Here is a 22,452-nt window from a genome sequence, read left to right on the forward strand (position 1 = left end):
GATGGATGGTTTGCTACCAAATGACTCGGTTGCCTGCGGGCACGCCTTACTGCGTAGCACACTGGGGGCCAGCCTCCTCCTCTTCGTCCTCCCAATCAGCGCCGCCGGCGCGAGGGTCTCCTGACCCGGCACCGAAGTCCTCCATGTCGGCGTCGAAGTCAAGCTCGACCTCCTCGATCTCTTCGTGCTTCTCGTCCGATGTCTTCGTCGCTGGCAGAGCATCCTTGACCTTCTGCAGCGCGGCGTCGTCGGCAAGCCAGCCGTCCTCGGGAAACTCAATGTCAACTTGCAGGTACAAGTCGCCCTTTGCGTCGCTGCGCTTCATGGGCATGCCCTCGCCAGGGACCTTGAGAACCTGGCCGGGTCGCAGAACCTTGCCGCTTGGTTGCTGGATGTTGAGCTGGATGCCCCTGCCGTCGAGATGTGTCAGGACGACCCTGTTGAGGCCCGTCAGCGCTTCGGCGAGCGAGATCTTCAAGATGGCGCGCAGATCAGCGCCAGCACGCTCAAATGTCTCGTGCTCAGCCTCCTCGAGGGTGAAGATGATGTCGCCGGGCTCCTGGTCTGGCAGCTGATCGGCCTCGCCTTCCAGTACGATGCGCTCGCCTTGTCGTGCACCGCGGGGAATGTACAGTTCCAGAACGTTCTTGGACTCGACGACCTTCTTGCCCTTGCACTTCTTGCAACGCTGCTTCTCGGGGATGATCTGGCCGGAGCCTTGGCAGTTGGTGCAGGCCACGGTTTCCTGGGTGACGAGGCCGGGGCCGACCTGGCGGAGCATCTGCTTTGCGCCTATGGCTCGTTAGCAATCAGCAAGGCGTTGGTATATGGGGAGAGCGTACCGCGTCCGTTGCAGACAGCGCAGTCGTGGCTCTTGGAGCCCTTCTTTCCACCGGAACCCTCGCACTGGTTGCAGACGATGTTCTTGGTGTTGGAGAACTTGGTTGTCTTGCCCTTGTACAGCTCCTCCAGCGTGACCTCGTACTCCTGCTCTACGCTGCGTCCCTTCTTGGGCACGTTGCGGCCAGGGCCACCGGGCATACCACCGAAGCCTCCCATGCCGGGCATACCGCCAAAACCGCCGCCCATGCCGCCACCCATGCCGCCGAACATCTGGGCGAGGATGTCGTCCATGTCCGGCTGCCCGCCGCCGCCCCGGGCGGGGTCGAAGGCGGCCATGCCGTGGGTGTCGTAGAGCTGGCGCTTGTCATCGTCGGAGAGGATCTCGTAGGCCTGCTTGGCGGACTTGAAGCGGATCTCGGCCTCCTCGCGCTCCTCGACGGCGACCTTGTCGGGGTGGTGTGCGAGTGCAGCCTAGCAGTGCTGGTCAGCGGGGCGGGGCGGGCGTGGCGGGGCGGCGGACCTTGTGGTAGGCCTTCTTGATCTCGACTTTGCTGGCGCTGTTGCCGATGCCGAGCACCTCTGTGTCCGTCAGTACCCGTCACGGCTGCGCGTGGAGGGGCGGCCGGGCGGCGGGGCTGCGTACCGTAGAGATCGATTTCTTCGACGTCGTTCACTGCGGGGCGTTAGCAGGGCGCTGGCGGGGCCGGGCGGCGCAGGCAGGCAGCTCACTGTTTGCGGACCGGGGAGGAGCTGCACGCGTTGGGGGTCACGGGTCTGTGCGAGGGGAGCAGCAGAAGCAGCAGAGCAGCGCCGGGCTGGCCAGAAAAGTCGAGCAAACTTCCCCAGACGCTGACGAACGCCGCCGAGCGCTGCGGCAGGATTAGCCGGCGGGCGGTGGGCCGCCACCGTCCGGGCACGCTGATTGGCGGCGCTGCGCAGATTCTGCCGCCGAAAGTCGACGGGCGCGGCGCGGGTCGTCGTCCTCTGCGTCGCCTGTGTCGACTATGGCCTTCTCTCTGCGCCTACGCCTGCGCCCGCGGCTACCCGCGCACACGAGCTGCTCCGTCCGGCCGTCGCGCCCCTCGAGCCGCACTGCCTCGTCCCGGGCGGCGCAGGAGCTGAAGAGCAATGCGGCGCTGCCATCGTCGCCGGCGCGCACGCGGTTTGCGCCCTCGCCGACCGGATACCTCCACCTGGGCTCGCTGCGCACGGCGCTCTTCAACTACCTGCTCGCCAAGAGCACCGGCGGCCAGTTCCTGCTGCGCATCGAAGACACGGACCAGAAGCGCACCGTGGCCGACGCCGAGCAGCGCCTCTTGCAGGACCTGCGCTGGGCCGGCCTGCAGTGGGACGAGGGCCCCGAGGTGGGCGGGCCGTGCGGGCCGTACAAGCAGTCGGAGCGCAGCGCCATCTACCGCGCGCACGCCCAGCAGCTGCTGGACACGGGGCACGCCTACCGCTGCTTCTGCTCGCCCGACCGCCTGCACGCCCTCGCCGAGCACCGCCACCGCCTGGGCCTGGCCACCGACTACGACCGTACCTGCGCCTCCGTCCCCCGCGCCGAGTCCGACGACCGCGCCCACCGCCGCGAGCCCCACGTCGTGCGCCTCAAGGTCCCCGACCAGTACCCCGCGTACAAGGACCTCATATACGGCACCTTCAAGCCCCTGAAGCGCCGCGGCCATGTCACCGAGACGTCCTACGAAGACCCCATCCTGCTCAAGAGCGACGGCCTGCCGACCTACCACCTCGCCAATGTCGTCGACGACCACCTTATGAACATCACCCACGTCATCCGCGGCTCCGAGTGGATGCCCAGCACCCCGAAGCACATCGCCATGTACGCTGCGTTTGGCTGGACGCCGCCCGCCTTCGCCCACGTCGGCCTGCTGGTCGACGAGAGCGGCAACAAGCTGTCCAAGCGCAACTTCGACACAGACATCACCGCCTTCAAGGACATGGAGATCTTTTCGGAGACGCTGACCAACTTCGCCGCGCTGCTGGGCTGGAGCCACAAGGAGAGGACCGATGTGCTGACGCTGCAGCAGCTCGCCGACTCGTTCTCGCTCAAGTTCACCAAGGGCAACACCACCGTCACCTTCGGCAAGCTGCACTTCCTGCAGCGCAAGCACGCCGCCCTGCGTGCAGCCGCCGGCGGCAAGCCCCTGCAGGACATCGTCACCAACGTGGTCGCGCTGCTCACCAGCCCAGACAGCCCCTACAACCCCGCCGACTGGCGCCCCATTACAGGCCCCACCCCGGATGCGTACGTTGAGCAAATTGTCCGCGCCGACGCCGACAACTTCACAAACGCAAACGAGTTCCTGTACCGCAACGCCTTCTTCTTCGCCCCACTGCGGCCCGCCACCACGGCCTCGCTGACCGCCGACTCCCCCGCCGACGTCGTGCAGCGCTGCGGCATGCTCGCCGACGTCGACGTGTGGGACCGCGAGGCGCTTATGCAGAAAGTACGGGATATCATCGATGGGAGGCCCGAGGGCAAGGCGGGCGCCAAGGATGTGTACCACTACCTGCGGCTGGCGCTGACGGGGCAGGAGAAGGGCATCAGGCTGTACGATGTCATGCTGATTCTGGGCCGGGAGGAGACGCTGGCTAGGCTGGGCATGGACAAGGCAGCGCAGTGAGGGTGTCTGCAGGATGTGTACAGCGAGTGTATAGATAGCACAGGAATACGACGAGAAGATGGCAGAGTGTAGGAATATGACGAGAAGAGGCACGAGTGTAGGAATACGATGAGAAGATAGCACACTGTAGGAATACGATGAGATGCGAGCAAAGCGTCATGTCAAGCGTGTCAAGCATTGTTACGAGCTCTTCATATATCTATGTAGCAGCCAATGCTGCAGATGCACACCGAGCGACCTGTCCCGCTGCCATGTTTCATGTGTCGCAGGCAGCGACCGTCTGCTCGACCGTGTATGCGCCAAACGCCCGCCCATGCTCGTACCGCGAGGGTCATATCGTAACGTCGTCAAGTGTCACACTGGGCGAGCTCAGCTCTTCATCTCGACCTCCTGGCTGTCCGGCGGCGGCTGCGCGGCGCTGTTGAAGTTGAAGACCTGGTCCTTGACCTTGGCGGCGAGCAGCCCCATCTCCTCCTCCCGCGCGATCTTGCTGGCGGCGGCGCCCAACCGGGGCAGCGGGTCCTTCTTGTGCTCGCTGGAGAAGGGTGCGGGGGCGCCCTTGAAGCGCTTGTTGCCGGCCTCCTGCTGCATCTTGCGGGCCAGATCGCTGATCTGGTTGGTGCCGTACTCGCGGTTGGCCGTCAGCGGCGACGCGGAGAGAGTCTGCACCCAGTACTTGTTCCACAGGGCCTCGAGCAGCTTGGCGTCCAGCGTCGACTTGTAGTGCGAGACGTCGAGCGGGTAGTAGTGGTTGGCGTGGGCGCCAAAGTCCTCGATCTTGCCCAGCGGGATGGTCTGGAAGCCGTCGGTCTCGACGCCGGCGGCGCCGTTGCGCATGGTGGCGCCCTTCTCCTTGTCCTGCACGTAGGTGTCGGGGAAGGTGCGGAAGCCGCCGATCTCGACCTTGCCGGCGGACACGGTGCGGTCGGGGTCGATGACGACGGCGCAGAAGGGGTCGGAGAACTGCTGCTGGGTCTTCTGGGTGTTGACGTCGATGCCCGACAGCCAGCAGCCGTAGCCCGGGTGGCTATGGTACCAGCCGACGGCGTTGTCGAGCTGGCCCTGGTCGCGGGCGCGCTGCAGGAACTCGACCATGTACTCGTTGGCCTCGTCCTGGGCGTTGACGCGCGTCTCGGTGCCCTCGACGGGCAGGCGGAAGGCGTCGGTGACGACAAACGTGTGGGCCTCAATCTTGCCCATCATCAAGCCCATGACCTCGAGCGAGCCGCCCGAGCGCGCGTGCATGACCATCTTGAGCAGCGCCACGGCCGAGATGCGCACCGACGTGAAGTAGTGCGGGTCGGCGCGCCATGGGTGCGCGTTGTCGAGCGCCTTTTGCGCGGGCGCCGAGTATGCGTAGAGGGCGTCTTTGGTGGGGTCGACGAGCTGCACCGAGTTCTCGAGCTCTGCGCGGTCAGTAGGGACGGCGGGGGCGGGGGCGGGCCTTACCCCAGCTCTTGAGTGCGGTGCCCATGGTCGGCGGTGGTGTTGTGTCGTGCAACAGTGGGTGGCGGGGGAGCTTAGCTATGGTAGCTATACGGCGCCACTAGGCATCATCCATATCGATAGTGAGGGCCGTATCGATAGTGAAAGAGCAGCAGATCACGTGTCAAAGTGCATCGAGTGCAGCATCAGATGGATACAGCACAAAAACACCAGAGTGTGGACGTGACAGACACCAGACAGTACATACAAACACCAGACAGTACATACAAACACCAGACAGTACATACAAACACCAGACAGTACATACAAACACCAGACAGTGGACGTGAACACAGATACCAGACAGTGCACCAGACATTCGACGTGAACACAGCACCATCCACGCCAACACAGACAGATACACCACGCAGCAGCATCAGCGTGCACACAAACACCACACATTACACACAAACACCACACATTACACACAAACACCACACATTACACACAAACACACACATACACCATGCTGCACCCACGCATAGCCCCGTACATGCTCACTGCCCCTCCCACCCCATCTGCGCGTTCATCCGCCGCGCCTCGTCCTCCATCTTGCTCACCCACCGCCGCGTCAGCTCCTCGTTCTCCGTCTTCAGCCGCGCGTTCTCCTGCTCCGTCATGTTGAGCTGCAGGTTCATGGCCACCATCTCGTCCTGGATCTCCTCGACAAACCGGCCCTTGCCCTTCAGCTCCTCCTGCTTGTCCTTGCCGCGCCGCTCGAGATGCGCCCGGTGCTTCTCGAGCTGGCTGATGCGCTGCTTCTGCTGCGCGTCCGCCGCCTGCAGCCCCGCAAGCGTCGCCGCGACGGTGCTCAGCTCGGCCTCCAGCCCGGCCCGCGTCTTCTGCGTGGCTGCGAGTTCGGCGCGCAGCTGCGTGAGTGCTGCGGCGTCGGGCGGCGCGGGCGAGCTCTTGCCCCTGCTGGCCGCCTTGATGGTCTTGGTGGAGTCGCTGGCCTTGGTGGAGTCGCGGGCAGGCCCGTCGTCGTCGTCGTCGGCGGCCGTTGGGCGCGCCTGTGCTGCCGTGCGGTCGGCCAGCTTGGTGTCTGCATGCTCTTAGTTCAGCCCGTGCCGTGCCGTGCCGAGTGCAGCCTACAGGCGTGGATGTACGCCTCGTGCGCCCGCTCGCGCGCGTCGCGGGCGTCCAGCGCAGACAGGTACTCGGCGAGTGCGTTGCTCATGGCCGCGCGCGTGTGTGTCCTGTCGGCGGCATGGTCGTGGCCTCATCGCCGCGCGCAGGTGCTGTGTCGCGCAGACAGTCAGCCCGCGGGGTGGTGGCTCGGGGGGCTTCCCGCTCCGATTCGCTGACGTCGTCTGTGCTGGCGCTGGAAAAGCTTCCGTCCGTGTCGCATGCCCTCGTCCACGACTCTTGCCATCATACATATACATAGTCGATCATACATATACAGCCGCCATGCCGCCCACCCACCACATATCCAGCACCTCGCGCGCCCTGTACCGCGTCTTCGTGCTCCCCAACCTGCGCGCGTCATCCAACGGCATCCCCGTCCAGTTCGCGCCTGCATTCGCACCCACCTTCGGCCCGCCCTCGATCCCCATCAACGCACACCCCCTCCACCAACACCAGGTCCGAAGCAAGAGCTACTCCAAGAAGGACACCCGCCGCCATGCGCTGTCGGACTACTTCACCATCGACAACGCCATCACAGCGCCGCGCGTGAACCTTGTCGATGCCAACGGCGTCTTCACCCAGGACGTCGCAATCTCGAACGCTCTCCGAAGCTACAACAAAGTCACCCACCACCTAGTCGAGGTCTCGCCGGGCCAGGTCGACGAATACGGCGAGCATGACCCCGCGCACCCCCCCGTGTGCCGCGTCGTCTCCAAAATCGACCTGCGCGAGCAGCACGAGCGCAAAGTCGACGCCGCCCGGAAGCAAGCCCTAGCTACTACGGGCCCGCCGCAGAAGAACCTCGAGCTCAACTGGGCCATTGGCCCCGGGGATCTCAAGCACCGCCTCAACAAGCTGCAGCAGTTTCTGAGAGAGGGGAGGAGGGTCGAGCTCCTGCTCGGCCCGAAGAAGAAAGGGAAAAAGGCAACGCCCGAGGAGGCGAGTGCCGCCTTCAACGCTATTTCTGAGGCTGTGGAGGAGTGCGTTGGTGCAAAGGAGGTGAAGCGGGAGGGGGAAGTAGGCGCTGTCATGATCATCGTGTTTGAGGGGAAGAAGGTGGAGGAAAAGGGGAAGGCCGAGGAAGTAGGCGAGAAGCAGAGCGAGCAGTGACCTGTACCATACTGTAAGACTATGTAACATCACCCGGGAGACAGTGGAGATATTGGAAGCGAAAAGCCCATAGCTTGGTATCATACACTCAGCTACCCAGACCGTCTACCTATAGACACAATGTACAATAATACAACCATCAATTCCAACCGCTGACCTCTATCTCTTTTCCTGGCTGCTCTGCTCAGGCTCCGGCTCCGCCCACTCCGTCTCCTCAACCTCGTTCAGAACCTCTTGCTCAGCCATGGCTGTCTCGAGCGCCTGGTTGGCTAGTGTGATCTCCTCCTGAGCCTGCTGCTGCGCCTTCCAGTTGCCCTGGGCGTGCGCCAGCGACCTCTTCTGCTTCGCAAGCTCGACTCGAGCCGACAACTGCTCCAACTCGTGCGTATCGACATTGGTACGTTGGACACTGGCGCGGGCCAGCGCAATCTCTGCCGCTGCTGCGTCGCCAGTCAAGCTGTTTGCTTCGGCGAGGTGCTCCTGTACCTGCGCTGCGAGAAGCGCGGCCTCGAAGATGATGTCCTGCTTCTCGACTTCCAGCTCACGGACTTCGACGTAGTGCTTCTCAGCAGCCACGCGCGACGTCTCTTCTGCTGTGCCGCCGAGCTGCATCTTGGTCGTGATCTGGTAGTCAAGGGCCTGGATGCGCGGGAAGTGCGATGGGGCGTTTTCTCGGTTCTGGATGTGTTCGTAGTCGGCGAATGGCATGCCCGTGCGCTGGGCGAACTGGTACTGCTTAGCCTCGGCGAGCAGCTTGTACGCAGAAATCATGAGCTCTGCGCGCTTGGGACCTTCAGGGAGCGACTCGGCGTGGGCGTAGCGGGTTGATGCTACGCTCTCGTACGCGTTTGCACGGGCTGCGTCCATTTCAGCAGGATCGGTGAGCATGAGACCGCGGAACTCGGCCCAGCCAATAGTCGATTCGAGCTCTTCTGCCGGCGACGCCTGGACAAGGCCCTTGTGCCATGGCTGGATGGCCTTGTGTGTGAGGTCCTCTTGGTGAGACAGTAGGATGTTGTTGAGTGCAGCGCGCTCGATCAGAACGCGCGAGCCTTCGAGCAGGTTCTTCACGTCAACTTCGTCCCAAAGGAGGGTTGTGTCGCCAGATTCCAGCTCTTCCAGCGCCATCTCGAGCATGGGCCGCTCCTCGAGCGTGACCAACAGACTCTTGCCCTTGCCGCCTCTTTGCTTTGCCTGGTACTTGAGCACGTGCTCCAGGAGGCGGATCGACGGACTCTCAATCTCCATGGCGTTGTCCACGATGATCAGCTCGCCCCGGCGGAAGCGGTGCGAGAGTGCTGTCCGCCACGCCAGATCGTAGACCTTCTTCTGCAGCTCGGTGGAGAAGTCGCGGGGCCTGGGTCCGTGAGAAACACCTCCAGATCGGATGACGGGCGACTGGACGGTGCCAATACGAGCGCGACCGGAGCCCTTCTGCGGGCGCATCTTCCTGGCCGAACCTCGGACCTCCCATCTGTTCTTGGTCGAGGCGGTGCCCAGTCGCGTCATGTCGCCCTCATAGACGACAGCGCGATGGAGGATATCCTTCCTTACGGGCAGGTACAGGTGGTTCGCGGGGAACTGCTCGAAGCGCAATGGCTCGAGCGAAGGGAACTGGTGGATGGTCGCGAGCACGGTCTGCTCGGCGAAGGGCGTGACGGGCACAAAGGCGTCGGCCGAGGTGGTGATGGGAGCGGCAGCGGCCCTCGCGGGGGTCGAGGTGGCGATTGGGCGGGCGAAGGACGAGGCGATGGACTTCTATGCAGTCGTTAGCACGGGCATGGGGCGGCCGAGGGCGCAACGGACGGGGCAGCGGGCGGGCAGCGCAGTCGGCCGTGTCGACAGGCGGCCCAGTTGCTGTGAGACGCCCCGCAGCGGCGCCGAGATCCTTGAGGTCGCCATGGCGGGCTGTAGAGTGCTGGTGTCGTCGCGGAGGTGGTGCGGAGCGCTCGAGATTCGTGAACTTCTGCCGTCCGTGCGGCGTGCGGCGTCGACAATTCTTCGACCCGACACCGTCACCACGCCCGCCCTGCACGCCCCCCACCCATCTCCCAGCACTCCCGATGGCGTCGCTCACGCCGTCGATGCGGCACTTCAGCACGTGTCTGCGATGCGTGCGCCACGTGCCCGCCGCCAATGGCGCGCAGCAGCGCCTCCTGTCGTCGTCGCCCGCCGTCCGCGAAGACGCGCAGACCCAGCCCGCTGCCTCCTCGCCCGCCGCCCCGCCGCCGCCGCCGTCCGCTCCAGACGCCGCCGCGCCCGCACGCGAGGTGCCCGAGTACATGCAGAAATGGGGCAAGCTGGACCCTGAGACGGTCGAGAACAAGAAGCAGGAGCGCCGTCTGTTCCGGAGAGACGGCGTCCAGCCTGTGGGCTCCCGCCGTCGCCGTGCTGCTCTGCGCCTGTCCGCCATCCGCAAGACCGAGGAGGTTCCCTTTGAGCAGCTGCCCTACCAGTGCTTCCAGGAGGCCCGCGCGGTCCTGCAGGAGGACAGGCTGGAGAAGCTGAAGGAGATCAAGACGCAGCAGCAGCGCATGCAGGCCGTCGCCGCGTCCAAGGCGAGCGAGCAGTCGAAACGGGACAGCATCGCGCGGATGCAGTCGCACATGAACGACCTGATCATCGCGGCCGACATCAACGACCCAATCGTCAAGCGCAAGTTCGAGGACGGGCAAGGTATGTCTATGTCGTACGAATATGCGCCAGCCCACCAGTCTAACAGACGTGCAGGCGATATGAACAAGCCCATCTACCGCCATCTGGCCGACAGGAAGTGGCGCGAGGTCAAGCGCAAGGTGCTCGAGCAGCGTGTCACCCAATTGAACATCGTCCCTGACCTGCTCGGATCGCTGGACCTCGCTGCAGACATCGACCTTTCATTCGGGCGAAAGGCCGTTGCCCCGGGAGACTTCGTCGAGTCGTATTTGAGCGAAAAGATGCCCACCCTGCACGTGCAGACTTTCACCCCAGGAGAGAAGCTAGTGACCGTCGCCGTTGTGGATGCCGATGTCCCTGTCCCCGAGGAAGACGGTTTCTCCACCCGCTGTCATTTCATCGCTTCGAACATCCGCATCTCACCCAGTGAGACTTCGATCCCCCTGCAGCGCATTGCTGAGGATGACCAGAAGAGTACCAATGACAAGAAGGTCGCCCTGCCGTGGATGGCGCCATGGGCGCACAAGGGCGCGCCCTACCACCGTCTGGCCATTGTTGTGCTTGAGCAGAATCAGGCGAAGAAGTTCGATGTTTCCAAGCTCAGCACGATCGAGCGGGACGGATTCAACCTTCGCAACTTCGTTGGGTCACAGAAGCTGAAGCCGCTCACCGCTACCTTGTTCAGGACAAAGTGGGACGAGAGCATGGCAGGTGTCCTGGAGCGCGCTGGACTGAAGGACCAGGCCAGCATCGAATACAAGAGGAAGAGGGTCGAGCCGCTACCATACAAGAGGCGGACGGAGCGCATGCGTTAAAGCAGCTGTACGATTATTCTAAATGTTGGATTAGCGAAGGTGATGACTGTAAGTATCTGGTGGGTGTACTATATGCTGCAGTGTGCAGAAGAGACATATCATTTGATGAAAGCACTATCTGCTGCAGATCTCAACGTGGTGTGTTGGCCTCAGTCGCTCTTTCCGCTTCTCTAAGCACTCCACGTTCTATCCCCACTTTCCTACTGAGGTTCGCCTATTACCTTCACACTGTCGAGCGTTCCTGTCTCTCTATTCTCTACTCAAGCTCTTCCCATCGTTCTCTGCCCTCAACCCGCCGCAAGATCCAGGCTGCCTTCCGTCGTCACAGCTTGATCTGGCAAATTCACCTGCATGCGTCTCCTGCACAGCGGAGCAACATCGGGTTCCGCATACATCTCTGCCCTCATACGTAACATCTTCTGCGCCAATGCCGCCCAAAGCACAGCCTGTGCCTAGATCAATTGCGCCATCGAGCGCGCATGTTGCACTCGCGATTGCTCTCATCAGGACCAAGCCATCTAACACTTCAGCGCGAGGTGAGTGTGCACCTACTTACAAAAGTACGAGACGTCACTAAGCTTGTAGATTACATTGTGCAGCTACGAGATCAGATACGGCCCGGTTCATCGCCGTCCGAACACCACGAGCATGGCGGTTATCTTGACCTCGTTGCGTACTGGAAGGAGCAGTGCCGAAAACTGCAGGACGAGTGCGATCACCTGCGGCACGAGAACAGCAGACTTGAACGCTCAAATCACTCCCTCACGCATCGCTCGAGCTGCACATCTGACGCGGCTCCCGTCAACGCTATGAATACCTCGAAGCGAAAGGCGCGAACGTCCTCTCCGACAAGGAACGTGAAGCGACAGAAAGAGAGCCAACCAGTCCAGCGATCAGTGACCGAGACCCAGGAGGACATCGACGACAACATGGATTTCCTGGATGGACTCGGGCAGGGTCAGTCTATTTCCAGCATACGCTAGTCGAGATGCTAACAAGCAGCGACAGAAGGAATGAACCTCACCGAGGCGTTGTTCACGACTCACAAGCTTTGCCGAAGTACTGATCCCAGCGTCGACACGCTGTGCTTCACATTGGTCCGAACATCCAATACACTGGGTAAGACTATCCACATGGTTGCTCATAAGCACGAGCAGTTGTCCCGACAGGGTCAGAAGACCTCCGAGTCAGCTTCATTGGATCGAGACAGATCCAACTTCGCTCACGCAATGACAATTTGCGCTCGTGGCTTCATGTCGGTACTCGTCGGCCTTACACGACTGACTGAATCCACTGATGATCCTCGACCTTCAAGCCTTGTGGTGTGTGAGCTGGCTGAGATGTTCAAGACTGTCCTTGTTGCGATCGAGTCTGTTGCCCGGCGAACGGCTCAGTTAAGCTCGGCAGAGGCAATCGAGCCAAAGAAATCCAAAGAAGCAACGCCCGTCAAAACTGTCAAGGAATCTGTGCCCGCTCGCGCTCTGGCCCACTTGCTTATCGGCCTTCTCGGCTTTCTTGAGAAGGCCAATCCAGTACATCAGCAGATTTTTGACGGGTTTGTGTACCTGTTGCTCGAGCGCGTAGGGCGGCAGCTATTCTACTGTACATTCGGCAGACATCGCAGTATTACAGTGGAGGGTGATATTGAGCCATCCTCCAAAACTTTGTCCCCGGAAGAAACCCAGAAGAGTGAGGTGGAAGCGCTGGGAACCCACCTCGAAGTCAAGGCTCTCGTTTTAGTGCTGGAGCGCGCTATGGGTCTTGCACCAAATCACATGAATTCTCAATCCTCGAACGCCGGTCGGAATCAGAAAAGACCAGGCCGCACTCTAAGTCTCAAAACCCTACCAGCCGCGTCGAAAGCTCGTCTGAGTCCGATCGCCAAGGAACGCCTTCAGCAGACTCTCATTACTTGCATGTATGGCGACAAAGTCGATGACGAGTTTCTTGATGTACTGACTAAACCCATGCCATCCATGAGATTGGGGTCGTTACAGAACGTTGCCAGGGTTGACGACAAGGACGTGAAAGACTGGTATAAGAAGGAGGTGTGGCGGCTTGTGGGCTGGGATGTACTCGCCAAGGACAGCGGGTGGTCACGAGAATGACAACAAACATGCAATGATCATATTGTGGGTTCGATTTTGAAGGATACTTGTTTTCGATGGGTTCTAATGTTCGAGACTGGTCAGTTGTTCGTTGCATCTAGAGCATGGAAGAGTTTCCCGATGTGAATTGGGAGATCAGAGCCGACTGGGTGCATTTGCTGCCCAACTCTCGCGACACGTGCAACGTTATGTCAAAATGAAAGTCACAGTGGCTTGATGCCGCGCTATGATTTGCTTTATCAAGTCTAACGACCTACCGTTTGCCCTTTCCCTACTCGAGTCTCCATCCTCCAAGAGATAAGGAAGTTCGCATTGAGCGCCACTACGATGGTCAATAGAGCCAGCGCTATGGCAGCGTCAGATGCGAAACGCCTGATAAGTAGCATCAGCTCGCACTGTCCGTTTGGCACCATGTCTCCCGGTGTTGTGCGTATCGTAGACGCTGCGGAGCATCTCACCATTGCTAATCGTGCTTATATTATCTTTGATGTGCTCTTCGTTATCTTGGCCTACGTCTTAGATAACAAGCTGAGAACGATATTGATTTCTATTGCTATAAGCGCATTGAACGCTCAATCGATGCTTGCTACAGTCGCTGCCGCCATTCTGCAAAGGGGAAATGGCACAAAATTTGCATTTGGGGCAGTCTCTTTCACGTGAGCGGTATCTGATCCATCTCAAAAGTTACATCATTCCTCCCCTGGTGGTGTGACCAAACCACCAACCTTTGCATAAGTCTCTCTCTGCCCAGCAGGCGGTTCATGTGCAGCAAATTGCAACACCATCTCCGCCGCCAGCTCTGAATCATCATCCGCATCTACCGCTTTCAAGCTGTCCTGGAGCCACTCGGGCTGCTTGTTCGCAAAGAACGTTTTGATGGTCTCACTGTTCACAAATCTGTCGAACTCGAAATGCCCCTGGAACGTAAGGACCCGCCCAATTTCCATCATCCCCTGGTTGGCGCACCACTCCGTGCTCCCCATGATGGACCAATCATCCGGCAGGGCATTCAAGTCTGGCACAACCACAAAATCGCCGTGGACATATTGCAGCTTAATCTTCTCGGGCAGCTTCATTCCCAGCTGAGCGAAGTCGGAGCGGAATTTGCAGTCCACGGCCATCTCCCTCACGCCAATCTCGTGGCCCCGCGGCTCGGCGTCAACTCGCACTCCATACTCCTTCAATAGCGCCTGACAGATGATCTGATGCCCGAAACAACTCCCGAACCACTTCACGTGCGAATGGTCTCTGTAAGTGTCGATGATGTACTGCTCCAGTTGTCGCACCCACGGGAAGTTGTCATAGGCGGAGCTTATGGAACCTGTTATCAGGATCAGGTCCACATCATCGAGAGACTCTGGATACTCGAGTTTCCGGGTGTCGTACTCGGATGACCTCAGTTCCAATTCAGGATGTGTTCGGGTCGCGGCAGCAGTCAGGAGCTCGTGGAAGATTTGGCCGTAGCTGGAAGCGCGCTGGGTGAAGACTTCGGGGACGGGGATATCAGTGTTGAATATGGCTACATGGAGGGTTTGGGCCATGTCGTGAGGTTCGCCCCGGGGATTATGGTTTGTGGTGTTTGTGATGGTTCAGAAACGGTGTTTTGTTCATCAATCTTCACCATCTCGAAGTCGCCATCGTTCTGTCGCCGAACCCGGGAGGGTAACCGGCGCCGTTGATAACCGCCTTATCTTTGCGATTATCATTAGTCATACTGGTCAATTGTTGCGTAAAAAGAAGTCTGGACACGATGGTCTGTTCTCCACACCTCTTTTGCATGGCTACCAGACCTGAGTGGTAGATTTGAGAACAAGTCCGGGGTAGGTTTGTCAGGCTGGTCCCGTGATCGAGACTTTTAAGCGCTCCCTTGATCAGTTTCGCGGGGGTGGTCAAAGTAACAATACCTTTTCACAGATACTGTGGCAGTGACACGTATTCCAATGATGTGTTCAGGTCCTGCTTTGATGGTTTGTCATGGTCGAGGCGTGGCTGGAGCAAGAGTACGGATCCACTTTGAGTGACGATTTAGCTTCGTCAGGTGAGGGCGCCAAAGCAGCTCTACGGCCCCAGAGCCAAAATTCAGGCACACATCACCAAAACCGTATGCTTCCTATTGGCAGCTTTGGTAGTAGGTATGTACAACTACCTCGTTCTCGACTGCTTTTTACCAAAAACTCATTCAGTCTGTACCTGCCTACTTGCTGGCTAGAGTTCCGTGCCAGCGGCATGTTTTCGTGCAGCACGTCGTGCAATGCTGCCCAGCAAGCCGATGAGAACCCGGTCTTGGCGATTACTATCGTCTTCAATACTCACTGCGGATAAATTTCGCTCTGGCTGGCGAGGCCTTCCGGACAGACTCTCTTAGCCCTGTCAAAGCCACCGTAAAGCAATATTTCGATAGTGCTGCGTTGTTTAACGTTCTTCACATGGGATTCAGTGTGGAAATGTCGATCTCGATGTACTTCCGAGGCTCAGACGTGCTTTTGTATTCGCTGGATACGAGCGTCCTCGATGGTGGGTGTGGTGAGAAGGCTGACTCGCGTTATCGATACCCCGCATTTCACCTCTCCGCAAAGTACCAGGAGCCTTTGAGCGGCAACAACACCGACGGCTAGGGCTGTCAGTATACCTAATTCGAGGTACCTCCGAGATTTCGCTCCGCGTGAACGGATCCAAGTCCAGATACTAGGCTGGAGGAGCCGTATCCTGTACGGTGAGCTCGGCACTTTTAGATTGGCCTGCACGTAATGCTGTCACCGCACATTCGCAGTCACAGTCAACGCCAACCTCAATGATTACTGGGAATCAAGTGTGGACAACGAAGACGAACGTATCGCTTGGTATGCTAGCCGCAAGTAGCACTCTTGACGAAGCGCCAATGTAGGTACGTGTTGCCATGATTCGTCAGGCAATCTCACCGATGGACAGCAGCGGGAGTGCCTCATGACCTACACAATTAGTACATTGACGCTAGAGCGCTGTTCTTTCCGCCGCGCCCTTTACCTACTACCCCTGGCAGCCCCGGATTATAGCGTAATTCTATAGGTCGACCAGTCCATGTCCATACCGAATGGACATTTCCGGACCACTATTGAAGCTCACGACCCGAAAATGGAGCAGATCTTCAATAAACAACGACCAGAGCGAAGCCTCGCTAGCTGGGATTATCTGCACCTACGGAAAATGTAAGGATTTGCTTGTGGAACCCAGTCACCTGAATCTCGCAACTCCGTCTACATGCCGAACAGCCTGAGGAAAGTTTGAGGTATTTGGCTCGTGAAGATATCGTGGTTGCCATACTTAAGCCTGGTGTAAACCTAGATAGTGAGCTTCAGCTTGCCATCACATCAAGCGGTTCGCCTTTACACAGGAAAACCACGCCTTGGGCATCGCTGATTCACAATGAAGCTGGTCGCTCTTCTATCCTTCTTGCCCCTTGCTTTCGCTGCTCCGGCTCATGTTGAAAAACGCGCTGGGCCTACGGTCGTTGCGCCTTCCCCTCAAGCAACAGTACTCGGCAAGAGCGCTTCCAACGTAGAGTCCTTCAATGCGATTCCCTACGCCCAACCCCCGGTCGGACAGCTTCGACTCAAGCCACCACAGCCATTAACCTCTGGACTTGGCACAGTTGATGGGACTGGTAGTGCCAGAGCCTGCCCTCAATTCTTCTTCTCTGTGGATCAATCGGCATTCCCCACCAACGTCATTGGCACGATCTTGAACACGCCGCTGTTCCAAGCTGTCAGTAACGCTGGAGAGGACTGTTTGACCATAAATGTTCAGCGGCCAGCAGGTACCGCGGCAGGTGCCAAACTGCCGGTGCTCTTTTGGATCTTTGGTGGAGGATTCGAACTCGGCGGGTGAGTGTGCATGCTCAAAGGGTGCCCTACGTTTTATCCTAACTATTTGTGCTAGAACGGCCATGTACGATGGCACATCTATTGTAGCAGACTCAGTTGCCCAAGGCAAGCCCGTCATATTTGTGGCTGTCAACTATCGCGTTGGAGGTTTCGGCTTTCTTCCTGGCAAAGAGATTCTTGCAGATGGATCTTCCAATCTGGGTCTGCTGGATCAGCGACTGGGTCTGCAATGGGTCGCAGAAAATATTGCAGCTTTTGGAGGCGACCCTGACAAAGTCACTATCTGGGGTGAGAGCGCCGGTGCAATCTCAGTCATGGATCAGATGCTTCTGTACAATGGAGACCACACTTACAAGGGCAAGCCGCTGTTCAGGGGCGGCATTATGAACAGTGGCTCGATCGTGCCTGCGGATCCCGTCGACTGCCCGAAAGGACAGCTGATTTACGATACAGTATGCTTTCCCTCCACCTATAATCTGCCTCTTCTGACATGTTTCCAGGTTGTCAGTGCTGCAGGCTGCTCTGGCTCTGCCGACACACTTACGTGCCTCCGACAGGTCCCGTACAACAAGTATCTCCAGGCAGCAAACTCCGTTCCAGGTATCCTCAGTTACTTCACCGTCAATCTTTCCTACCTGCCCCGTCCAGATGGCAGATCCATCACCCAGTCCCCCGAACTCCTCGTTGCATCTGGCAAATACGCCAAAGTTCCTTTCATTATCGGCGACCAAGAAGACGAAGGCACCCTTTTCGGCCTTTTCACTCCAAATCTGACGACCACCCGCGAGGTGTCTACATACCTCTCAACTATCTTCTTCCAGAATGCACAGCCTTCACAGATCGACCAGCTTGTCGGGACTTACCAAAACGGCATCGAGGACGGAAGTCCCTTCCGCACGGGTCTGCTGAATAACCTGTACCCGCAATTCAAGCGCGTGTCCGCAATTCTTGGAGACCTGACCTTTACCCTTACACGCCGCGTGTTCCTTGAGGTGGCTTCCCAGGTGAACCCGGGCGTCAAATCGTGGTCGTACCTTGCGACGTACGATTACGGAACCCCGATTTTGGGCACGTTTCACGGCTCAGATTTGCTACAGGTCTTCTATGGCATCTTGCCAAACAACGCAGCAAAATCGATCAGAGCTTACTACTACAACTTCATCTACGATCTGGATCCCAATGTGGGCATCTCACTGCCGAATTGGCCGCAGTGGAGCACGAGTAAAAAGTTGATTGAGTTCAAGGCGAACAGCAATGGACAGTTGGACGATAACTTCAGAGCGGATTCATATGCGTTCTTGAAGACGAATGTGAACGCGCTACGAGTCTAATAGAGACTATAAGAGACAAGCGTGTGGGAGGGTTAAGTGGGACACATAACGACTTACGAACAAATGAGACATGACAGTACTTCTCAAGTGTACGCCTGTGAATGTCCCTTTAGGCTTGGAGGACCTTGTAGTGCACACCCACTTTCCAGCCCTCGCAGCTCGAATTTTGTTTTCAGCTTGAGCTTCTTTCCATTCACGTCGATTTTGAGTTTCATCTCAACACAGTAACTTCTGGAAACTGCGTACGACTTGAAACTTGCTGGTAAAGTCTCAGGAATGCGGGCTGTAAAACAGAATTCGCGCTTGCTCGCACTTTCTGTATCTACCAACCCTCTGGCTGAAAAGTCCTCTGAGACTAATGTGGCAAAGCATGGAACTGCGGTGAGAGAAATTCTGTGTTTCACGGAGCCATTGAGATCAGCTTGCAGGTAGAGCCCTGAGTTTCGATGCTCTGTCAATGGTTCATTAGGATTCTTCGCGAAAAATTGACGTTCTTCATGCATCGAGCCAACCATTGCGTATCTACATGGTCAGCTATGACTAGGACGTCATTAAATGTGCGTACCCAAAACAGGGGGGAGATCGCATGTATGTGATGCTTCTTAGAGATAACTCCAAGACCATGATCTGGATTGTCGGCGTGTGCTTGTCATCTGGTGACTTGTTGACAAACGTGGACAACATCTTGAACTGAGCGTCCGAACCCGCTTTCACTACATCAGGCATTTCAACCAAAACTCGGACGTCCGCTGCTGGTGCGTCCAATCTTAACTTGCTCCGTAGTCGCCGATGAATACTCGTAGTCCCGCGTTGACCGTTTGTAAGGGTACTCGATCTGATAGCGAATGTGGCTGAGCGGCTCAACAAGGTTACTGAGCATGTATCTTCTCTTTCATGGTCACTGGACGCCAGCATGACCACTTCTGACGCAGTCAAATCATGTAAGGTCTTGTGATTGACAGTACCGATGCCTGGACAAATCATTGTAGCTCTGATGCCATAGTCAATTCTTGCGAAATTGCCCCCACTCGAAGCGGACATCGACTCCCAGAACGTCGGTGGCAAGACATGAGGTTCCGTGGTCCAGCGCTGATCGTCTGATTTCCTGTAACTGTCACGGATAGCAGAAGTACTGACAGGGATACAGAAGGTGAAAGGGAAACTGTAGGATTCCCCGGGCTCGAGAGATTCTCCCTTTGACCCCGCCAAGGACTCTTTGGTCAACTCCAATATGGGAGCCTTGTCAATCCAGATTCGCGTTGAAGAACCGCATGTCGTGTTGATTGTAACACTGGCGAAAACGGTGGACCGACCTAGTAATGATACGAGTATGCTGTCTGGTTTCATACTTTGTTTGGGTATGAGGATCACATTTCCTTCGATCGAATCTCCCGACCGATATACTGAAATATACACCAGGGGCGAGTGGTGAGTCTGCAGTGATGCAAGGTTGAATATGCGTGGCGGCGAGGTAGATCTGGCGAGAGTGTTCGAGATCACAGATGAGGGACGACGAGGGGGTCTATCAACGGATCAAGTCGATGTAGGCAGGTACGACCTGATACATCTGTGATAGAAACAGCAACTGATGCTGTGCTCTCTCACGGTTACCGAGTACATATTACCAGATCTGTCCTAGAGCCAGGCACGTTTCACGTAATGTTAGAGGGTTGTCTCTGTGCCTACATACACACACACACACACACACACACACACACACACACACACACACACACACACACACACACACACACGCACAGAGCTTGCATTTACCCATGCAGTCATCACGTACTAGTCGGGCAACAAGGTGGTAGAGATGGCAAACTGTGCAGGGTTTTGAAGATGTGCGTGAGACAGGAAGGATCTATTCTAGGATGAAAAGACATACTAATGCTGTATAATCTTGTGAACAGTTGCATCAAGGTTCATGCACGCACTCCACTTGCCCATACTCACTGCATTCACCACGCTGTTATGCAACAGCTTCACGAAACCCTCCTTCACCTTGCGTGAATACTCGTCATGCCAGCAACGACGCACGTACTCTCTTCTCAGTGCCATATAGTCGAAGGCGGCGCGCGGCACGAACGTGATGATCAAGGTGGACAATGGGAATGAATTTAGTACCAACCGACTGGCGTTGGGCCATTCGGCCGCGGTCGTGTTGGTGGTCGCGGCCGTGGACGAGGTTGGCAGATGGGGCTTGAAATTGGTGTAGGATTTTCTGGGCATTGAGGGGTGTTCTGAAAGAGGATCTGAATTATTTTACTCTCGGTCATGGTGCACATAGTGCTTATCTGCGTTGAATTCTCGTTCTGTGCTATAGGTATGGCCTTGAGTGTTGGTACGATAAATGACTTTATACCTATTTGAACCACACTGTGAGGGCTGTATGTCACTAAAAAATCGGTGAACACCTGTGGACGTGATGGCCTGCAAGTGAGTGTCGACTCCCGACATCACTCATGAATGCGAGACATGATTGTGCGGTGGGAAAAAAGTCTTTCGTCAAAGGGTGGTGAATTCGTTAAGGGGTATACTGAACTCACTGAACACCCGTCGCGCGTTCCTTTCAGAATAATCACAATTCCTGTTTCTTGCCGTCCCTGTGCTCTTCGTCACTCAGCTCTGCACTTGCTGCACGCTTCACATGCTCGAAATCCTCATCCAAGTCTTCAGTCCCCAGCACCTCTTCGACGTCAGGCTTCATCACCAATTCTGCTTCCTCTTCGTCCTCTTTATTCAGTGGTCCCTCACTCTCGTGGTACCACTCATTCTCCACCCAATCAATGATCTGCTCTTTTGCAACCTCGCTCAGCGTGTAGTAGCCAGGATTGCTCCTGGCGTTGAACATACCCACATGCGCTAGTGTTTCCATCTCTACCTTATCGTTACCAGCAGAGATGAAGTAGTTCCGCAGTTCGCCCTTGGGAATGTTGCAGAATGTACGGTCCCTCCCCGCGACCTTTCCAGTCCAGGACTCCCCCTTCTTAGCATCGACAGCGTGGCCGAGCGTGGTGTAAATATTCGCAAATCCCAGGCTGTGATCTTCAGAGAGCTTCACAATAGCAGCCAAACGTTTCTTCAACTCCTCAGGCCGCGCTAACGATCCTACAAACTCAAGATGCGATGTCGCCCATTGCCAGCCCTGCGATATCTCATCTCGCTTCATGTAAGCCGCAGCGCCTCCCGCCGCAATCGCACCTGCGGCTCCGGCAAACATAGCCACTTTGCCGTATCGCTGCCAAAGCGGCGCTGAGGCGGCGTCACCCGTCGAGCTGGGCGCAGGTAGCCTCTTGCTTGCATCGACAGTGGCGGCAGCATTGTCCTTCTGACCCCAACCGAATGCGCCGGCAAGATTGCTGTATGCAGAATATGCCGAGCTCGCAGTGTTCCAATGCTTCTCCGCACCATGTGCTACCACGCCAGGCGCAATACCCAGGTACGGTGTATCGAATGCGAGGATGCCTTGTATGTATGGGAACATCAGAGTCGAGGTCTCAGGGAGTGAGCCGGTGGATCGGTCTTGGATCTGTGAATTCTGCAGCGAAGGTACCGGCTGCTCACCGATGATGCTTAAGAGGGTCTCGGCTGCGACGATGCCACCCATAGAGTGACCCACAAGGATCGTGTGGACTGAGGGATCAACCGTAGGCGAAGGCGTCGAGTTGGCGACCTCGAGGTCGATGACCTTGTTCTGTAGCCATTCTTTGAAGCGCCCGACACACTCATGGAGATCGCCTCTCGTGTCGAACTTGGGATATGTGATGGATAATATTGTGGTCTTGGGCAGCGCGTGCTGTAGGAGGGCCTTGAGGTGCGAAGGGAAGCTCCCTAGACTGGTTAGGCACTGTCATTGTAATCTCTGCACTCAATCCTGCCATCTGGTGTGGATGCAGCGATCTCGGACTCACCGAACGTATCGTCGCCGCCCTGTTACCTTGGTCAATCTCGCACGCACGCAATGACGTAAGAGCGTAAGGAATACGTACCTTGAAGCCGTGGATAAAACACAACAGGATCGTCTTCCTCATCTTTTACCGTCCGCGACTGTGTTCCTGCATAGCGGGGTTAGGCACGAGAGCACAAGTTGTGCGCAGGTGATTACGTCGTCTGGGGTTGCGGCTGCCTTGGCTAGCGATTGGTGGCTGCAGGCAAGCGCGCACGGATATGCGACTGGCAAGCTGCGGGCTGCGGGGACCACGATTGATCGTCAGGAGGTGGAGGTGATCTTTGGACAAATGGACGATGATGTCAGAAGCTACATTTGAGGTGAACGTCCGGACGAAGCAAGGGAGTCATGGTACGGATTGTTATTCATTCATTCATGTCGAAGTTTTCATGGCCAGCTTTGGTACATGCAAACACGTTTCACATAAGTATTGTCGCCAACGTCTTGACATGCCATCCTCCTCAGCAGTCTCTATCGTACTCGAGCGGTCTTTACCGCTGCCTGGGTATATTGAACAAAT

General features: G+C 57.4%; 12 protein-coding genes across 12 annotated transcripts; 5 read left to right on the top strand and 7 right to left on the bottom strand.

Moving 5' to 3' along the window:
• Nucleotides 1-35: 35 nt before the first annotated feature.
• On the bottom strand, nucleotides 36-1,681 carry C7974DRAFT_196579 (uncharacterized protein). Its single transcript, XM_046136707.1, has 5 exons — nucleotides 1,573-1,681; nucleotides 1,487-1,516; nucleotides 1,364-1,422; nucleotides 843-1,314; nucleotides 36-792 (listed from the first exon to the last, which is right to left on the bottom strand). Coding segments are annotated over exons 1-5 (1,308 nt in total). The 5' UTR covers nucleotides 1,574-1,681; the 3' UTR covers nucleotides 36-46.
• Nucleotides 1,682-1,797: 116 nt separating this feature from the next.
• Nucleotides 1,798-3,641, top strand: C7974DRAFT_395681 (uncharacterized protein). Its single transcript, XM_046142003.1, has one exon. It carries the CDS (start codon nucleotides 1,848-1,850, stop codon nucleotides 3,486-3,488), a length of 1,641 nt encoding a protein of 546 aa, XP_045996012.1. The 5' UTR covers nucleotides 1,798-1,847; the 3' UTR covers nucleotides 3,489-3,641.
• Nucleotides 3,642-5,038, bottom strand: C7974DRAFT_360203 (JAB1/Mov34/MPN/PAD-1 ubiquitin protease-domain-containing protein). Its single transcript, XM_046139684.1, has 2 exons — nucleotides 4,938-5,038; nucleotides 3,642-4,894 (listed from the first exon to the last, which is right to left on the bottom strand). Exons 1-2 carry the CDS (start codon nucleotides 4,960-4,962, stop codon nucleotides 3,858-3,860), a joined length of 1,062 nt encoding a protein of 353 aa, XP_045996013.1. The 5' UTR covers nucleotides 4,963-5,038; the 3' UTR covers nucleotides 3,642-3,857.
• Nucleotides 5,039-5,357: 319 nt separating this feature from the next.
• Nucleotides 5,358-6,305, bottom strand: C7974DRAFT_395684 (autophagy-related protein 16). Its single transcript, XM_046142004.1, has 2 exons — nucleotides 6,066-6,305; nucleotides 5,358-6,015 (listed from the first exon to the last, which is right to left on the bottom strand). Exons 1-2 carry the CDS (start codon nucleotides 6,148-6,150, stop codon nucleotides 5,471-5,473), a joined length of 630 nt encoding a protein of 209 aa, XP_045996014.1. The 5' UTR covers nucleotides 6,151-6,305; the 3' UTR covers nucleotides 5,358-5,470.
• Nucleotides 6,306-6,343: 38 nt separating this feature from the next.
• Nucleotides 6,344-7,346, top strand: C7974DRAFT_395685 (uncharacterized protein). The gene has a single exon (XM_046142005.1). It carries the CDS (start codon nucleotides 6,384-6,386, stop codon nucleotides 7,209-7,211), a length of 828 nt encoding a protein of 275 aa, XP_045996015.1. The 5' UTR covers nucleotides 6,344-6,383; the 3' UTR covers nucleotides 7,212-7,346.
• A 24-nt stretch (nucleotides 7,347-7,370) lies between these two features.
• On the bottom strand, nucleotides 7,371-9,141 carry C7974DRAFT_360212 (50S ribosomal protein-like protein L4; the record flags this gene model as incomplete). The annotated part of the gene is made up of 2 exons (XM_046139685.1): nucleotides 9,018-9,141; nucleotides 7,371-8,969 (listed from the first exon to the last, which is right to left on the bottom strand). Exons 1-2 carry the CDS (start codon nucleotides 9,111-9,113, stop codon nucleotides 7,371-7,373), a joined length of 1,695 nt encoding a protein of 564 aa, XP_045996016.1. The 5' UTR covers nucleotides 9,114-9,141.
• Nucleotides 9,142-9,219: 78 nt separating this feature from the next.
• C7974DRAFT_196634 (phosphatidylethanolamine-binding protein) lies at nucleotides 9,220-10,921 on the top strand. The gene is made up of 2 exons (XM_046136709.1): nucleotides 9,220-9,887; nucleotides 9,942-10,921. The coding sequence occupies exons 1-2, from the start codon at nucleotides 9,275-9,277 to the stop codon at nucleotides 10,679-10,681; spliced, it is 1,353 nt and encodes a 450-aa protein (XP_045996017.1). The 5' UTR covers nucleotides 9,220-9,274; the 3' UTR covers nucleotides 10,682-10,921.
• Nucleotides 10,896-12,996, top strand: C7974DRAFT_196629 (uncharacterized protein). Its single transcript, XM_046136708.1, has 3 exons — nucleotides 10,896-11,217; nucleotides 11,267-11,638; nucleotides 11,690-12,996. The coding sequence occupies exons 1-3, from the start codon at nucleotides 11,109-11,111 to the stop codon at nucleotides 12,787-12,789; spliced, it is 1,581 nt and encodes a 526-aa protein (XP_045996018.1). The 5' UTR covers nucleotides 10,896-11,108; the 3' UTR covers nucleotides 12,790-12,996.
• Nucleotides 12,997-13,253: 257 nt separating this feature from the next.
• On the bottom strand, nucleotides 13,254-14,547 carry C7974DRAFT_196649 (class I glutamine amidotransferase-like protein). The gene has a single exon (XM_046136710.1). It carries the CDS (start codon nucleotides 14,328-14,330, stop codon nucleotides 13,479-13,481), a length of 852 nt encoding a protein of 283 aa, XP_045996019.1. The 5' UTR covers nucleotides 14,331-14,547; the 3' UTR covers nucleotides 13,254-13,478.
• Nucleotides 14,548-16,191: 1,644 nt separating this feature from the next.
• Nucleotides 16,192-17,980, top strand: C7974DRAFT_313776 (lipase 3 precursor; the record flags this gene model as incomplete). The annotated part of the gene is made up of 3 exons (XM_046138427.1): nucleotides 16,192-16,649; nucleotides 16,705-17,101; nucleotides 17,150-17,980. The coding sequence occupies 3 exons, from the start codon at nucleotides 16,192-16,194 to the stop codon at nucleotides 17,978-17,980; spliced, it is 1,686 nt and encodes a 561-aa protein (XP_045996020.1).
• Nucleotides 17,981-18,976: 996 nt separating this feature from the next.
• On the bottom strand, nucleotides 18,977-19,384 carry C7974DRAFT_272701 (uncharacterized protein; the record flags this gene model as incomplete). The annotated part of the gene is made up of 1 exon (XM_046137553.1): nucleotides 18,977-19,384. A coding segment is annotated over one exon (408 nt), but the record flags the coding sequence as incomplete, so codon positions are not given.
• Nucleotides 19,385-20,386: 1,002 nt separating this feature from the next.
• Nucleotides 20,387-22,121, bottom strand: C7974DRAFT_196691 (uncharacterized protein). The gene is made up of 3 exons (XM_046136711.1): nucleotides 21,973-22,121; nucleotides 21,895-21,913; nucleotides 20,387-21,814 (listed from the first exon to the last, which is right to left on the bottom strand). The coding sequence occupies exons 1-3, from the start codon at nucleotides 22,012-22,014 to the stop codon at nucleotides 20,562-20,564; spliced, it is 1,314 nt and encodes a 437-aa protein (XP_045996022.1). The 5' UTR covers nucleotides 22,015-22,121; the 3' UTR covers nucleotides 20,387-20,561.
• Nucleotides 22,122-22,452: the final 331 nt, after the last annotated feature.

Source organism: Boeremia exigua (assembly GCF_020726555.1).
Source record: "Boeremia exigua strain MPI-SDFR-AT-0100 chromosome Unknown C7974scaffold_7, whole genome shotgun sequence".
In the NCBI taxonomy this organism is placed as follows: domain Eukaryota; kingdom Fungi; phylum Ascomycota; class Dothideomycetes; order Pleosporales; family Didymellaceae; genus Boeremia; species Boeremia exigua.

What these genes read in the sequence shown, in the direction of transcription:
- C7974DRAFT_196579 (XM_046136707.1), bottom strand. An exon ending in TCAAGAAGGCCTACCACAAG is followed by an intron (nt 1,315 to 1,363) that starts GTCCGCCGCCCC and finishes CAGCACTGCTAG; the next exon opens with GCTGCACTCGCACACCACCC. An exon ending in CGCTGTCTGCAACGGACGCG is followed by an intron (nt 793 to 842) that starts GTACGCTCTCCC and finishes AACGAGCCATAG; the next exon opens with GCGCAAAGCAGATGCTCCGC.
- C7974DRAFT_395681 (XM_046142003.1), top strand. Translation starts at nt 1,848, where the DNA reads ATGGCCTTCTCTCTGCGCCTACGCCTGCGCCCGCGGCTACCCGCGCAC.
- C7974DRAFT_360203 (XM_046139684.1), bottom strand. Translation starts at nt 4,962, where the DNA reads ATGGGCACCGCACTCAAGAGCTGGG. An exon ending in CACCGCACTCAAGAGCTGGG is followed by an intron (nt 4,895 to 4,937) that starts GTAAGGCCCGCC and finishes CTGACCGCGCAG; the next exon opens with AGCTCGAGAACTCGGTGCAG.
- C7974DRAFT_395684 (XM_046142004.1), bottom strand. Translation starts at nt 6,150, where the DNA reads ATGAGCAACGCACTCGCCGAGTACCTGTCTGCGCTGGACGCCCGCGAC. An exon ending in CGAGGCGTACATCCACGCCT is followed by an intron (nt 6,016 to 6,065) that starts GTAGGCTGCACT and finishes AAGAGCATGCAG; the next exon opens with ACACCAAGCTGGCCGACCGC.
- C7974DRAFT_395685 (XM_046142005.1), top strand. Translation starts at nt 6,384, where the DNA reads ATGCCGCCCACCCACCACATATCCAGCACCTCGCGCGCCCTGTACCGC.
- C7974DRAFT_196634 (XM_046136709.1), top strand. Translation starts at nt 9,275, where the DNA reads ATGGCGTCGCTCACGCCGTCGATGCGGCACTTCAGCACGTGTCTGCGA. An exon ending in CAAGTTCGAGGACGGGCAAG is followed by an intron (nt 9,888 to 9,941) that starts GTATGTCTATGT and finishes ACAGACGTGCAG; the next exon opens with GCGATATGAACAAGCCCATC.
- C7974DRAFT_196629 (XM_046136708.1), top strand. Translation starts at nt 11,109, where the DNA reads ATGCCGCCCAAAGCACAGCCTGTGCCTAGATCAATTGCGCCATCGAGC. An exon ending in ATCTAACACTTCAGCGCGAG is followed by an intron (nt 11,218 to 11,266) that starts GTGAGTGTGCAC and finishes CTAAGCTTGTAG; the next exon opens with ATTACATTGTGCAGCTACGA. An exon ending in CCTGGATGGACTCGGGCAGG is followed by an intron (nt 11,639 to 11,689) that starts GTCAGTCTATTT and finishes AAGCAGCGACAG; the next exon opens with AAGGAATGAACCTCACCGAG.
- C7974DRAFT_196649 (XM_046136710.1), bottom strand. Translation starts at nt 14,330, where the DNA reads ATGGCCCAAACCCTCCATGTAGCCATATTCAACACTGATATCCCCGTC.
- C7974DRAFT_196691 (XM_046136711.1), bottom strand. Translation starts at nt 22,014, where the DNA reads ATGAGGAAGACGATCCTGTTGTGTTTTATCCACGGCTTCAAG.